The sequence below is a fragment of the Catharus ustulatus genome, chromosome 8 (genome assembly GCF_009819885.2).
Source record: "Catharus ustulatus isolate bCatUst1 chromosome 8, bCatUst1.pri.v2, whole genome shotgun sequence".
In the NCBI taxonomy this organism is placed as follows: Eukaryota; Metazoa; Chordata; class Aves; order Passeriformes; family Turdidae; genus Catharus; species Catharus ustulatus.
In genome coordinates, this window is record NC_046228.1 from 5,885,202 (window position 1) to 5,901,700 (window position 16,499).

Here is a 16,499-nt window from a genome sequence, read left to right on the forward strand (position 1 = left end):
TTGTAGCAGAGTGAACAAAAATGTCCTGTCTGTTCTTTCTCCAGATGTGGTAAAGGTGTAGATGGAAACAAATCAGCAGCCTCAGCAATCTGAGATCTATCATCGGCGTGCCATATCAGCTTTTGGACTCTGAGACCAAATTGTGACTTGTTGGTGTTTACCAGGATGGAAAATGTCTGTTAGTTTGAGCAGAGCATTGATGTTCAAGGTGTGATTTTACATCTCAGGAAAACACTCTTAGTTCAAAAATGTACAAGGCCCACCCCCATGCAATAGGGACAGACTGTTTTCATCACTTGCCTTTATCAAAGCAACTTGAGATGGTTCCACAGTGCTGTGAAATCAGTGGCATCTTCTGCTTTTATAAAACAGAACACTTTTTTTTTAATGCTAAAATAGAACCTGGTGTTTATATCAGAAAAAAAGATGACATGCTTTTCACTTTTTATGAAACATTTTGGAAAGAAGGCAAGGCACCTTTGATTTTATCAACATTTTTCACTTTTTTGTTTTATTTTGCTTGCCAAGCAAGATCAAAAACCCACACAGTGGAAATCTATTTTCAGTAAAATCCCACTATTCATTTCCATTCTTCTATCATCACAGCACCCAGGTGAAAATGAAAATAAAAATAAAACTTCAAATAAGTGTGCTTGAAGGCAACTAGGCAATATTATTACAGAATCATGGAATGTGAAGGGGTTGGAAAGGACCTTGACGCCATGGACAGGGACATTTTCCACTAAACCAGGCTGCTCAAGGCTCTTCCAAAGTGTCCCTGAACACTGCCAGGGATGGGGAATCCGTGATTTCCATGGGCAAACCATTCCAGTGTCTCACCACACTCACAGGAAAGCTGACCTAAATTTCCCCTCTTTCAATTTGTATCCATTACTCCTTGTCCTATGACTACAGTTCTCAGCGAAGAGCATGTTTAAAAATACTTTTTAATTGTTCCATTGCTCATTGCAAGACAAACAGGCTCACACATGACTTGTGCAGGTTATCCTCTCTATTGACAGGAGCATGGAAGGGAGCAGCGTTGTGCGGGCACTTCCCAGGTCCGGAGCAGTTCGGGCTGGCAGGATGGGCTGTTCCCAAGCCCCCCACGGGCAGCGACACCTTGCAGCGGCCTGGGCTGGTGTGGTAGAGCGGGCAGAGTGTGTGACATCCCTGGGACACCCGTGTGACCTCCCTGGGACATCCCTGGGACATCCCTGTCACCTCCCTGGGACATCCCTGGGACATCCCTGTCACATTCCTGGCACCTCTCTGGGACCTCCCTGGGACATCCCTGGGACCTCTCTGGGACATCCCTGCCACATCCCTGGGACCTCCCTGTCACCTCCCTGGGACATCCCTGTCACATCCCTGGGACCTCCCTTGGACATCCTTGGGACGTCCCTGGGACACCCCTGGAACATCCCTGTCACCTCCCTGGGATATTCCTGTCACCTCCCTGGGACATCCTTGTCACATCCCTGTCACCTCCCTGTCACCTCCCTGTCACATCCCTGTCACCTCCCGATCCCTCCTCGCTCCCTGTTCCGGAGACCCGGCCCTTCCCGGCCGCCGCGCTGCCGCCAGAGGGCGCTGTCGGCGCGGGCCCCGCTCTCCTCACGGCCCTGCCGGAGCCTCCCCGCTGCAGGGAAAGCCTCCCTGGCGCCGGGGGACCGGCAAGGGCGAACCCCAGCAGCGGCCGGGGCCGGTCCCCGCACGGGCCGCGCCTCTTTCCGCGCCCCGCCGGTCGCTCCGCCCCGCAGGACTACATCCCCCAGCATGCCCCGCGGCGCTGCTGCCCGGCGTGGCCGCCGCGTTCCGCCCGGCGCGAAGTGTCGCGCGGCGCGGCCGGAGCTGGGCTGGGGCCCGGGCCGAGCCCGCCGAGCCCCGCCGGGCCTGAGGCGGCGGCGATGATGGGCGGCGGGCGCTGATCCCGCCCTGCTCCCGCAGCCAGGCGCCCGCCATGGAGGAGGAGAGCATGGAGGAGGAGGGCGGCGGCGAGGCCATGATGGACGACCAGAACCACAACAACTGGGGCGCGGGCGGCTACGGGCGGCACCTGCTCGGGGAGCGGCTGCTGCCGCCGGCCGGGCCGCCGCGACCCGCGGGGCCTGAGCACAACGGCGCGGGGCTGCGGGGCTGCGAGCCGGGGGCTGCGGCCGGCAGGGCGGGGGCGGCCGGGGCCATCGCCGCCATCAACATCAGCGCCTCGACCTCCAAGTTCCGTGAGTGACCCGGGCCTGGGCACGGGGGGGCTGAGCCCGCTGCGCTGAGCCCGCTGTCCGCGCTCCCTGCCGGGGCCGGGCTCGGCTCTTCCCTTCCCCGACCTGGCTCTCGCCTCGAGAGGCTTCTCGAAGCGAAGTCAAACGGGTTAAGGCGCCTTGGAAAGCGAAAATAACCTTTCCTGGAACAGCGCCCCAACTTCTCCTGCTTTGCTGTCTCGGTGAATGTGGACTGGAGAGTGAGCGTGGGCAGGGTTCTCGGCCGCTGCTTTTTCTGAAGCCTTTTCTCTCAGATCGTACTTTCTATAGACTTTGTCTCTCAGCCTGAAAAACCTCGAGATGAATTGGGAGCCTGTTCGGCATTGCCGGTGGCAGCTGTGAGCAGAGCCCCTGGAAAGGGCGTGCTGTCCTGGAACGGACGAGTGTCTGTAAAGGTCTCATGAGAATGACACAGGATTAATTTACCCAAGCTAGCCCCAAAAAATAAAATCATAACATCACAGAATGGTTTGGGTTGGAAGGGTCGTTAAAGACCATATTGCACCAGGTAGTTCAGAGTCCATCCATGCTTGCCTTGGGGGTTCCAAAATGGCTTTTGCGTGTAGCTTCTAACAAAAATGGCATTTTCCCTCTATTTTTTTCTGAGTTAGGATCGAGGGAAGGGAAGATTTTTAGCTGTACATTTCAGTTTTACTTTCAGCTTTCTGGGAAAAATAATTTTTTTTTTACTCATGGACCAAAAAACTTTCTGACCGACTTCATGGTCAGAAAACTTGGATTTGGGTAGTTAAAAGTGTTCCTGGAAGTGCAGCTGTGTAATTGCCATGATAAAATTTTGATGGGAAATGCACTTTGTGTGTCCTCCCTGCTTTCCCCAGTGGTCTCTCGCCTGTCCACATCCAGAGATGATCAAAAGCTCAAAGTTCAGGCTTCTGGATTTCTGCTTCTTGGGTAAAGCCTGGGTTTTGTGGCACATGGCCAAGGCTAGCTGCTTTGAAGTTAAGACTCCCAGGCTCTGTGAGCTCCCTGGCACTTTGCCTGCCTTGCCTGTCAGGGCTCCAGGTACCTTGGGGTGGCTTCTAAACCCTCAAGACAGTTGAAATGAGATGCTGTTCCACCTTGCTAAATTAGGCTCTTGAAGTCCCAGTCCAGACATTCAGAATCCTAGTTTTTCCTTCTGTTTCAGAAGGAAAATGGTTTTCAAGTTGGATCTCCAGCAAGTGGGAAGGTGACTTTCCAGCTAATCCACAATTTATGTCTGAGGGGGAGAAGCAGCAGAGCATGATTTTGCTTAGGGTGTGGTTTTGGAGTTCTTGTTTTCACTTCTCCAGTAATGGTATCCCATATGTTGCGATATCTTACTGTTTTTTTTTTTTTTTTAATTATTTCCCTGCTAAACATCCTCTAAGTGAAATTCATTGGAAGGTTTCCACACCTTTGTGTTGTGGATGGTTGTGATGGTTCATGTGTGTGGGTGCAGAACAAGTCCAGTGAAGTAGTATTGACTGAGGGCCTAAAGGAGCTGAGTTGAGGTCCTGCCTGTTCTTATCCTGGTTCTAACAGAGGATCCCTTAATCACCTTTGATTTTCACACATAGAAAAAGAGAGGAAGGTCACTTTGGATATAAATGTTCCCTATGAGGGAATCAGTGTGTGCTGGATCCCTCCTGCCTGCTCTGTCCCAGTAATGGCAGAACACGTGTAGAGAAGTTTGCCAGTCCTAAATAAAAAAGCTGTCTGTTCTCTGCTGCATAAGGCAGTTCTGCAGTTGAGTGAGCAACAACTCCTGCCTTCCTTCATGATGCAGAGGCTGTCCTAGACAAGAGTATTCTTCCTGTTTTTCAGAAAGGCTAAATCCAGTTCTCCTTCTTGAGATTTTGGTAAGATGAGCACTAAAATTAGGATAATGTGTAGTTCATTTACTAGTTTTTCTTGAATAGCTTTTCTTCTGCTTGAAGCAACTTTAAAACTTCTGTGTTGTAGTAAACTTAAAGCTAAGTGCTTACAGTTGATCAGCTTCAGTCATAGCTGTGGATTTATATAGCAGTAATGTGGTCAAAAGTATTTTTCAAAGTTCATGAGGGAAAAAACAAGACTAAGAACCATAGTAGTAATTTCAACATAACTTGATTGTGGTGAACAATGAAGAATTCCCTTTTTGTTTGTTTTATCCTTTCCAAGAAAGGGTGGTTACAAGTGTTGTTAATGCCAGTGCCATTTGGGTCAGGCACATGTGGCTGTGTGCACTGGCATGTCCATTAAATCTGTTGCCTTCCCTGTTGCATAACATTGTTCAGTGCAGTGTGTGTGCATTGCTGCGTGGGCAAATGGTCTGATGAAGAAAAAGTTGCTTTTACTAACCAGCCTTAATGCAGGCTGAGAAACAGGTTATAAAAATAGAATAGAATTGGAAGCAACCACAGTGTAAACTCATAATCTTGCTAATATATGCTGGGATGTGTCAGGCAGGGGAGCAGAGCAAAATCTTTTGTGAAAACGTGTACATGGGGGTTGAGAAAAAGGAAAGCACAGGGCCACAGTCTGGAGATGACTCTTGGACAGCTGCCTGAAGAGTTTGTACACTTTAGCAAAATACTGAGGATTGTAGGGTGCACTGCTAATTGAGCAGTAAAGTTTTGTGTTTCTCACTTGGTGAGATGAAGTACAGCTTCTGAAAGATGCTTGCTGTCATTTTTATTGCCAGAATAAATGACAGCTAATTGTCAGACTGATGTCTGCATACTTGGGAGTAGGTTGGATCAGCCATCCTGCTCTGTCTCTTGCTTTTTTACAGATTTGAAAAAGTGAGTGTGTGTAAGCTTTTATTACCAGTTTCATGGGGGATATATACCTACTCTTGGTGGGGTTATTTTATTTTTTTTTTAATCTTAGTGGGTTTTGCCATTCTTTTCATTGAAGTTGGTATCAAAGAAATTGGTAGCTTGAAGCAGACTGTTTCCATTATGACTATGATACTGATATATCTAGGTTATGATAGCTCATGCAATATTCTTTTTCACTGCAATGGTTTCCCTTCTGCTTTTCACTTAAAGTTTTCCTTTTGAACTTTTTTTTGGTATGGAAAAGCAGCTTGTAGCTCAAGCTTTACTTGTGAAGTATTAAATAATTTTCTGGAAAATGCTGAATTCTCTGGAAAATACTGACTTCTTTTGATTCTGTCAGACTGATTTATCTCCCAACCCCACCTCTCCAGCCTTGCTGGAGTTGGATAAAATCCTGCATTCTAGCATACTTTCATACAAAATATCAATGTCACTTCCCACAAACCAACTAAATTGCAGTTTGGGAGTGGAAGCTGTTGGGCAAATCCTTTTAAATTCTGAACACCTAGTGATAAGCATTTAAGCATGACAGCCTAAAAAGAGAGAAAAATAAAGGGCAGTCTGTCTTTCCTTGCTAATGATCTGTGTGATTCTTTCCTTGCTGCTCTCGACCTGTTCTTGCAGAGTTTGTAGTTGGAGGGACTTTAGGCCACCCTTCACTTCTGTGTGTCTAAGCACTGCCAAGAGAAAAAGGATGTTATAAACTTGGTGATAGTTATTAAAATTTTAAAGTACTTTGTTTTCTGGATTAAAATATTGTTCAGTTTGTAGTCTTGGACTTTTAGCTATGTAAATATTGTGGTTGGCTTAGTTTCAGAACTGAAGTGTGGAAATCAAATTACATAGTACTTGTAAGAGACTTTTGAATGAGAATGAAGCTTTTCTAAAATGTTACTGTGAATTTATCAGTGAATTTTCTATGCAAGTCTCATGGGACTTTTTGTAAAGGCTTTTTGTCCTGTACCTGTGCAGCATGTCTAATGGGCAGACCTTCCTGTCTGCTACTGCTTTCTTTTTTCCAGATTGTAAAAAAAAAAAAAAATCTCAATAGTATGTTAAAATTATTTTGCAGTGTTCCCAAATCTTACTTGACTCTTTTCTTTCAAATTAATAGGGCTTATTTAATATGTTAAACCAGATGTGGGCGTGATTATATATTGAAATCTTAAAGTAAGACTTGGTCTAATATTTATGCTGACTTCAGCTTAATATTTTCTGTGGAACAGAGTGGTTCTGGGTAACAAAGTAAAAAACAAAAGCTGAGGTTTTGCTGCTGAGTGTCAGCAGGAATAGTGAAGGTGCTATGTGGAGCTGTTCCTGAGAACATCTGTGGGCTCAGTAGGGGATGAGAGCTCAGGGCATTGCAAGGCAGGGAGTAAAGGCTGAGTTTACTGCCAGGGAGGTGCTCTGCTGTTGCTGACTTGTTGGATTTGTTAACTGAAATCCTGGTGCTGCAGCCCTGTGACCTTCACTCTTGTCAGCAAACGCTGATGTCCTTTATGTCCTTTCAGATTGCAGGCTGGGATCTTGGGCACGGTCCTGCAGTGCTAGTGGGGACTTGGTCACTGCTCAGACACTTTTAGGTTAACTAGATCTGATTCTATAACAGCTGTGAAACAAGAGGGCACCATGGCTGCAGCTGGATGAAAAGGAGCCAGCAGTGCTGCGCTTACATCCTTCTCTGAGCTGAAATATCCTAACACAACACACAAAGAAATCTGCAATACTTGCTCATACAGATCGAGTTCCAACACTTCCGTGTCTCACACCTCTCTCTATTCATGTTCTCGTTACGATTTTTTTTCCCCTCATGATACTCATAACTCTTTTGCCAATTTCCTTACAATTGTTCCTTATAATGTTGCCAGAAGTGACTCACCCAGCTCCTTTTAACCCCTTGTGAAAATACCTTTCAAAAATATTGCTTCTGAAACCCATCAGTGAATCTACTAAACATATATTTAAAATTCATCCCTAACCTAAATATTTCTTTCCAGTGGTGTCTAAACTGGTCTGTGTGGGGTGAGAAGTGTCTTTATTCACTCTTCCATTTAGGCCAGACCCACATGTGGAGTTCAAATGGAGAAATTCTTTTAGATTTCCTGGGCTGGATAGTTTTGATCCTTTTTTGTTTTGATAGACTTGATTTGATTTCATTGCTTAAATTCAAATCATAGATTTGATTGAGGTGCTGTTGGTTGCTGAGGGTTTTTTGAGTGGGTGTTGTGAAGCTGTGGTGGTGTGACGAGGCAGTGAGGTAGTGCTGTGAATATAGCCCCGAAGGGAGGGTGTGAAACTGTTGGAACTGAGCCACGGGTGCTTGGTTCAGAAATCCTCCCTGAAAAGAGAGAGATCCAAACTCTCCTGTGGCTGAGAAGGCCCTGAGTCACTGTTGCAAGAGTGAGCAGTTGGGAAGCTCAGGAGGAAGATCAGGGAGCAGTGGGGAACGCTAATTTAAACACCTCCTATTCTTCCCTGTGGTGATCTTTATCAGGAAAGGCAGTGTAATTGCCCCTGCTAGAGGGGAACTATAATACAGATTCAAAAAAGTTGCCTGGAAGCCTAACTGCAGTTGGAGGCAGAGGGAATTGCATCATCTTTTAGACCAAGGAAGCTGCTGGTCCCACCTGAGACTTGTGAAATTAATACATCTGCTGGGAAGGAGTGGTCAAAAACCTACCAGTCTCAGCCAGAGCCTGTTCTCCTGAATGTGAAGATGCTGTGTTAATAATTCATTCTGAACTGCCACAAAGTTACATTAGTTCAGGCTAATAAATTATCTTTTTATAAATTTTTGTTATTATATTTTCATGTTAGAACTCCTGGGAGTTTGCTTTTCCATGTTACTTAGGCTCCAGAGGCACTGATTTGGCAGGTTTTCTGGTTTTATTTTTTGTAAATACAAAGGTGTAAATTCAGGTCTGAATTTGGTTATTTTGGTGGAAGTGAGCTGTTCCCAGGTTTTTTGACCTGGTTATTGGTGTGATCTGAAATCAGAGCATTCACTTGTTTCCAGTCATTTAGGTGAAGTTACTAAATCTATTCTTGTCTTTTTCTTGCAGTAATGAATGTTATAACAATTGAAGACTACAAGAGCACATATTGGCCAAAGTTGGACAGTGCCATAGATCAGCTTTTAACCCAGAGTCCTGGTGACTACATCCCTATCTCCTATGAACAAATATACAGGTAAGGAGATACTTTAAATGCTGTGTTACTTATTTTTTCTTTAAAAGGAAATGTTTATTTGATCTTGCTGTCTATGCTTATGTCATATTTTGTACCTTTGAGGAGACAAATGGGAAAGTTATGTGAAATGCAGTACTGTTTAAATGGTTAGAGTGAGTAGTAGATACATATCTTGACATACCACGTTAACAGGAATAAATGCTAGAGAGTTAAAATGCTGAAGTGCAGAAAACATTAACATTAAAATAAACCCCATCAGAGTTCCTTAGTGTAATGTCCTAGGAAATGTATTAAAGACTCAACATGCTTTTCTCCAAAGAGATTGGCATGGTAGGCAGTTGACTTAATGTGTCAAAAGGCTTCTTTATGATACCTAATAGGAACCAATTTGGTGTTGCTGATGTGCAGAAGCAAATAGAAGCAGTGGTGCCAAGGTCCTTTGATGTAAATTGTCATTAGTGTGTTTTGCCTCAGGTGGTTTTGTGTGTTCTCCCCTTGCCCAGTTCCAGGCAGTTTGAAGGACACTCCTTCCTATCTCCATTCTTGTCTGGAGAAGGCTTGGGCTGCACCTGTCTTGGAGCTGCAGTTTGGTTTAAAAGGGCTTTAATCACACAACAGAACTGCCCTTTAGGCTGAACTAGTGCTCAGTACTGGGCATGGTGGGGAGTTTGCTTCCCCAGCACACTGCTGCTCCAAACCAAAATGCTAAACGCTTTAGAGATCTGGCAGTTTCTTAAGAGATGAACTGAAATGGAGGTTTTTGTTCTGTAGGTGGCAGGTGTTCAGGGTGGTGGTGAATAGGATGGAAAATGGGGGACTGCTGCTGGATTTACTGGCCCAGATGCTGTTCAAACCCCTGACCCTTGCCAGCAGCACAGCTGTGGCACTGCTGCCTTGGTTTTCTTCACCAGAGTGTTGCCCTCTGTGGAATAATGCTGCCAGCTACAGTCACTGATGGCTGTTTTCAGAGACTTTCAGCTCTGGTGTCTCATACCCACTTGCTCTTAGCCACTTTGTCACTTTAAAACTTTGGATTAGGAAAACAGATAAAAGAAAGACAAGTGTTCAGTTTTGCCCCTTAGTTGCCGTTGAAAACTTCAATAAACTTCCTCTTTCCAAACTTCTGGAACTGCTTTTATCAGGACTTAGATATCAATCATCATGTGTATAAATAATTAAGATGGTTGTTTGAATTAAGAAAGCCAGCTTTGGTGTAAGTTATCAGAATCCTTTCCCAGCTTGAAATCCACAATGTCCAAACAGTCTGCAGTAAGGCATCTCTCAAAAGTCATCTCTGATAAAGAATAGGTGTGCAAAGTTAATGATTTAATTATACCTAGTTATGGTTTGCAGTTAACTGCAGTTCATCCTTGTCATCTTTCTACTCCTCGAAAGTTTTATTTACTGAAGGAATAGTGAAGGGTTTTGAGTTTGTCCTGGATAACCCCTGTACATCTGGGGCACTTGGTGCAGGACTGTAATGATGCATGGATATCTGTTGTGTGTATTTTACTATTACCAAAGCTAAAGATTTTCCATAGTTTAGTGTTACTGATAAAACTGGTGTGTAAGTTTTCTTTCAAAAGTTATGTCTGTGGTTGTAATTCCTCTGCCACAGCCTCTTCCAGCTAGGAGATTGATTTTGGTTTTTTGAGATATTTTTGGACTGTTTGATTGACAGTCTGGACAAGATAGATTGATAAGGGAAGGATAACAGTTTTTTTTTAAAAATTGAATTTAATAAGGGTGTTTGCTTGGAGTATTTTTGAGAGTCTGTAGGAGACTTGGAGTTTAGATGTTGTCTACTTCTGAGCCAGTTCTTTAGTCTGAAAAATGGAATGTTTCTTGAAGTGGTTCAAATAGCTTTGTATATTTTATTTCTTTTACAGTGAACTGACATGAAAACACTTTAGTAATTTTGGTCATCTTTGTGCTGACTAAAAGAATCAAGTTTAAATGCAAACTCAAAAGGCATTATTAGATACCCAAATATTTGGGTATTTGCTGTATTTGACATGGTCAGTGGTAGCTGTAAGTATTTACTCCCCAGCAGTGAGAGCTGGGAAATAACTTCCAAGGTGTGTTTATAGGTATTTACCATGGACCAGTTTATCTGTAATGTATCAAAGTGTCCTTAGTGTTTGTTTTCACCTGTGAGCCCAAAGCCTGTTGTGCATAGTCACTTCTGCTTATAATAGGATTGGATAAATTGGCAGAGAGATGTGAAGGAAGGTTTGAGATGAGGAAAACAAGAGCAGCTAAGTTGTACATCTGGCAGCCTCCACTCCCTCCCAGGTGCAGTGCAGTTTTCTGTTCCTCAGAACAGCTCAGAGAGCTTGGATATTCACCCACTGCTTACCCTCTTTATGTCCTTTTTGGGATTTCCTTTTCCTGAGGTATTTGGTTATGTTAAAGAACCAACAACCTTGTGACTTCTTTTGGGTAATATCAGGGCAAGGATGATTCACAGAATTAAGCCCACAATCAGGAACTGAAAACAGGATCTCAAAATGGGGAAGGAACCTCTAAATAGAAGTGTTCAAATAAAATATAAACACACCCTGTGTGTACATGGGAAGACTGGTGCTTGACTGCAGAGCATGTTGCAGAAATAGAGGCAGCAGTAGTGTGTGTAACACTAAGGAGAGGTGTACTTTAAAATTCACTTTAGCTGCATTCAAATAAAGCAGTGAGCCTGGGGAAGTGACTGTGTGCTGGTTAGCTATGGAGCAGGCAAATGTGTGGCCATTTGTTGTGGTTACCCAGCTGGCTGGTTTTGTAAGAGATCACAAAAATCAGTCTCACTTTTTTTATCAATGTTTCTTTGATCCAAACCAAACTGATAGTTTTGCTCTTAGCAAAGAGCATTGTACCAAAATGACTTTTGCAGTTGCTTGTTTCAATATAGGATTTGCTATTGGTAGGCTTGATGTGAAAGAAAAAGAATGACCTCGACTGATAATATTTAATATTAAACTACGGATACTCAGTAATTTTTAAAATATTTTCTTATGAGAGGTCTAGGGAGTCTTGGTTTTTTAGAAATAACATAGTTCATGAAATAGGTAGACTTTTGCCATCTTTGTAGTTTGCCTGTCTTTGTACCATCTTCTCAGTAGGGAATTAGGAAGTCATAGTTCCCTGCAGAGATACAGTGTTGCTGTCCCATAGCTTTGGACTTTTTCAAAGCTGGGGTCTTGACCTCCCTGGGAATCAGTTGTTTGCACATGTTCTGACAGCAGTCTCTAGCCTAAATTGCTTGCTCTCACAGTTCTTGGTACAGGGGAGTGGAAAGGGGAGCAGAACAGAGATGTGACTTGCCCAAGATACCAGGTGAAGTCTCCCTGGGCATCTTGGATTTGGCAGCTAAATTTCAAAATGCTGATGAGGAGTAAATGCTGCTTGGTACGGATGGATGTTGGTGTTAGTCCTGACAGTGATGACTACTCAGATAACATCTTGCTGAAAGCAATACATGTATTTGTTTTACACCTGCTGTAAATGTGTCTTCAATGAATAGCCTTGTTTTGCAGGTGTTATACTGCAGTATGAGAGCAATAAAGTGTTCTTGAGAATCAAAGGTAGCACTGGATACCAGAGTTAGCATAGCAAAGCAGAATTAGTTTTATTGCTCTTTTTCTTCATCTTTCTTTATTATGAAAGTGTAGAATTTTCTTACAATTTAAGTAACAAAGGATGGAGAAGCTTGGGTCTGTAATTTTAGAACTTTTGCCATTTCTTTTTAGCTCTACCATGGCTTTGGTGCTGCTTCTATGGTACTTGTCAGCACTCCCCTTCTTTTAGTAAGGGTTTTGCCCTAGAATAGTCATAGAATTGTTAAACCTGCTTATTTTAATGGAGTCTTCATTCACAAAGGAGAGACAAAAGCCAGAAGTAGGAATGTGCTGTTGGCAGAATTGTCCTGGCTGTTTTGAAGTGCACTGTTAAGAGAACTCATTGTAAGTTCAAATTAAGCTGGGGAGGGGGAGTGGGATGGGCACCCTGGAGCCTCCAGGGGAGCTCTAAGGGCCTGCTGGAGCTCATTCCAAGCTTTGGACTGCATTTAAAAGTTCAACAATCATTCAATTAACTCTATTATCCTCTAAAGTGAAACTTGAACAAAATGTTTTGAAGTTTGTTACCCTTCATTGCAAACTGTTGTAAGTTCATTGTTTGTTCCTATATTTGTTTCTGCAGTTGTGTGTATAAGTGTGTATGCCAGCAGCATTCGGAACAGATGTATAGTGACCTAATAAAAAAGATAACTAACCACTTAGAGAGAGTCTCAAAGGAGCTGCAGGTAAGAGGCTGCACAATCTAATTCTCTTTTTCTTGGGTTCTGTGATTGTATCAGAGCAGTATGTAGGTGGCCTGTGGAGGGGATTGCTATTAAGACTGATTTACATTAACTTAAATCACTAATGGGCTATCAGACAGAAAACCAATTACTAGATCCAAAGGTTTGGCACTGCCAGACCTTGGAGGTCTCAACCACGTGGAGGGCAGTAGCTAAACCTGAATATATACTACAGAATGAAAGAATGGGAAATCTGGGATGTAAATACCTCAGTCCAATGTGATCTGAGCACATGAGATAAATGTCTGCCATTCCTGTGTAAATGTGTATAAACTGGTTATGGGTTTTGTGCACCACAAGCAGCACAAAAGGGAAAATCTAAAGGAAAAAAATTTAAGTGAATTAAATACAGATTGTATTTAAGTTAAGAATTACTGCATATGGAGTTCTGTTACATCTTATTCTGCATTTTTCTTGCCTATCTGTAGATGTCAGTGGTTTACAGCAGTCCTAATTGTACAGTTTGTATATCCCTATCCTTCCCTGTGTCTTACTTGTGCATCCAGGATTGTTTTCCTGTGTGTTCCTTGTTGAACATTCCTTTTAGACTAGAATCTCCAGATATGAACTTGAAATTGTCATTGTTGAAGCAGCAACACCACTTGATTTTTCCCTGCAGCTTTTTTCATCTCCATAACTGATGTTTGAGTTCTGTACTGATCTGCTGTGCATGAAGCAGAAAAGCCAAACACAAAGAAACCCTAAACTACAGCAGCTTCTTCAGTGCTTCTAACACATTGATAACTAATTTCTGTCAGCCCAAAACAGTCTTAATGCTTTAACTGCATCAGATATTTCTGACTAAACATGCATTCCCAAAATATATAGCACTGTGATCTCTCTGTTCTTTTGTTGCACTGTTTTCTTCTTGTGGCTTTACTTATAAAGAAAAACAACCACCCTGCATTTAATAGGCATGGTATTTGGTAGGTTGTTTCTTCTTTTCTCCTTTATGTTCTCATTCCTCATGGAGTGACAGCCTCAGTGTTCTGTACAAGCTGCTTGGAGTTGGTGAACATAGTATTTAAAAGAAAGGCTTCCCTTGGTTCTGCTGAGCTGGTGCAGCCTGTACATTTTTTCTTCTGTTTGTGAGAACTATGAATCATTTCAGCTTTACAGGTTTGGCCAGTTCTTCTGATATATCCCATGGTAATGCACTGCTTTAATTTGATTTGAATTTGGGAATACCCCAAATTCTTTACTCTGTGCTAATCCTTGACTCTTTTCTCTTAAACCTCAAAACTGAGGCAGCTGATTTTAAAGCTTGCTTTAGCACATACGAGCCTAAATACTTCTGCCTAAAAACAAGGCTGCCTTCTGAACATCAGCTTGTTGAAAGAATAATTGAGACAACTATTTAATGCAATCTTAGCCTTGCAAAAGCTTTCTTATGTAGGTTAGACACACCTGTGATATAACCTGTGATATACCATCCTTGGGTGCATTACGTGAGTTTTGTGTGAGCATGACTTGGCTTTTGGATGACAAATGGATCTTTTTGAGCTGTTGGAAGTAAAACTCTTGTGTCTCAAAAAATTGTTCTATAAAGAAACTTTTAACTGTGGACTGTGAAATTTGCTCTTAAGAAATGACTAAAATATGTTTTGCTATCCTGATACTTATTTGATCTTAATACATTTTGGTGACATTCAGTCACTTGGGATTTATGTTGAAAATGCAGTTCTAGATGTTTACCCTAGCAACAATAGCACATTACTTTGTAAATGTTGGTTGCTTGGAAGTTTCTGGTTCCCACAGGCAAACAATGAAAAAACCTATACATGTGAATCCTTTTAATGCAGTTTGTGGTGTTTTGCTTTCTGAAATAATCTCATGCACCTGCCAACAACTTTTAAGAGTTCTCTTTATTTGGCAAGCTATGACTTGATGCAAGTTGTTGGTTTTTAATGTTCAGAGATACAAAAGTAGCCCAGTAGAAGCAGGAATGTTGGTGTGTGTAAGAAAGCAGAAGATTATGGAAACTGAAATGGCAGGCAAATGCAATGTCTTTCTCTGGACAGGCCAGCACCTTCTTTGCATAGCAGTGTAACTGCTAAATGGCAAGTGAGCTGCAGAATGAATGCATGGAACCAACATGCCAGAGCAAGCTGTCTCCTACAGGAACCACTCATCAACAGCCAAACCAATAAAACCCAGATACCAAACAGTAAAAGTGGGAGCACCTCAGGGGACTGGTCAGACTTGCTCTTGCATGGATTTAGTCTTAATGGAGTTTGGTTTCTCTCTTCGGGGCATTCACTGCAGAAACTCCCTGTATATATTTAATTCCCCCTCCCTGTGTGGGTAGCCCTGTGCTTGCCTGAGCAGCTGGCCACAGCTGGAGTCAGCAGAGTGATGGACACTCATGTCCTGAGCTGGGTGTCCCAGAGACACTTAGAACAAACCCTGGTCATCCTGTGTGACTTTTGCTTTTCCAGACTGCAGGACAGCTTGGGTGGTGCTGGTGTTTGTTACCCTGTGCATTCCTGAAGGTTTGTTTCACAGCTTTTCAGAGAGTTACAGTAATTTGACGATTATAAGCCACACCATTTTGACTAAAATTTTGGTCTGAATCCGAAGTGCAGCTTATAATCAGGTGCGGCTTATATATGGACAAAGAATGAAAAGTTGCTGTTTTAGTTTGGAGGACAGGTGTCTGCTGAGAAAGGCAGGAGCTTCTCTTTGAAATGGAGAATGTAAACCCCCTCCCTCCAAATTATTATAATTTTGAAATCAAGGGGCTCTCAGGCAAAGATACAGGAATTAGGAATAACAGTTCTTTTCTAGGGAAATTAAAATAGAAATACAGCACTACAAAGAAACAAACCCCAAACCCTGACAAAGTCAGAGTACAACCTGACACCCGTCAGGCAGGGTGTTGGCAGCAGTCCCATTCCATGGTGGCTGCATCCTCCTGCAGTGACAGATGTGGCTCAGTTGGAGCAGTGCTCCTGTAGAAGGTGCAGTTTCCCTCCGGAGCTCCAGTGGTGATGTGGAGAAATCCGGTTTTCCTCTGGAGTCCAGTGGAGAAAGGGGCTCCCTTAGTGTCCCAAAGCCTCTGTTTTTATCTTGGTAAGAAATGTTGGGCTCTTCCCCCTGGCTGGAGCAACTCCCAATGGGATGCAGTAATTTTATCAGTGCCACAGTGGGACTCAATGGCCATGAGCAGAAAATGACTGGCTGGAGGAAGGATGGGTTGTGAAAAGATAAAGAACAATGCCCTGCCTGGTTTCAATGGATGCCCATTAGCAGAATATCTCCCTGGAGATCAGGATCACTGCCCCCACCCTCAACAGATGGTGATAGAACAGATACCTTTTATCACACTCTGTATTGGTACTTTCAGTGGTGGCAGAGGCCATAGGAAAAGGTAACTGGGCTGGTGTAATTCTGCATGTTGGACATTGGGTGCAGATCAGTTGGAAATTGCAAAGCAGTGAGCAGTGCTTGCTGAGTGCTGGCACATTGAGGTGAGATGAATTGCTTGTCATCAGGCTGATGTGGGGCCTGTGCATGCCAGGCCATTTCCAGCTCGCTCTTACTGTCTCTGTCAGTTAATGATCCTCTCTTCAGACTGCTGTGGAGAGACTCACAGCAAGGATTGCTTTCCTTTCCTGCAGCTGATGCCTGACCAGCTTCTCTGCTTTAGTCAAGACAGAGTTTTACCATCAGGACTTTTGGTAATTGAAAATTCAGTGTCCCTAATTCCTGAGTTGCTCGGAATTTTGGATTTTGTCGGCTTAAACAAAATAACGTGTCACTGCAGAAAACATAAATTAACTTGTTTCCTGTTGTTTTGAGGTCTGTGAAGCCTGTAGCATGCAGATGATTTTTCTAAGATGCTTTATTTGGAAACATTTCACTGGTAATGGACATTGTTCATTATGT

The 16,499-nt window shown here is 43.3% G+C and overlaps 1 protein-coding gene across 1 annotated transcript in view; it reads left to right on the forward strand.

The window, feature by feature from the left end:
• Positions 1–1,871: 1,871 nt before the first annotated feature.
• CACUL1 (CDK2 associated cullin domain 1) overlaps positions 1,872–16,499 on the forward strand; it is a 43,346-nt gene continuing 28,718 nt past the window's right edge. The window contains exons 1-3 of the mRNA XM_033066241.2: positions 1,872–2,225; positions 8,128–8,254; positions 12,452–12,554. Coding sequence (XP_032922132.1) covers positions 1,964–2,225; positions 8,128–8,254; positions 12,452–12,554 — 492 coding nt within the window. The 5' untranslated portion in view covers positions 1,872–1,963. The remainder of the gene's footprint in view (positions 2,226–8,127; positions 8,255–12,451; positions 12,555–16,499) is intronic.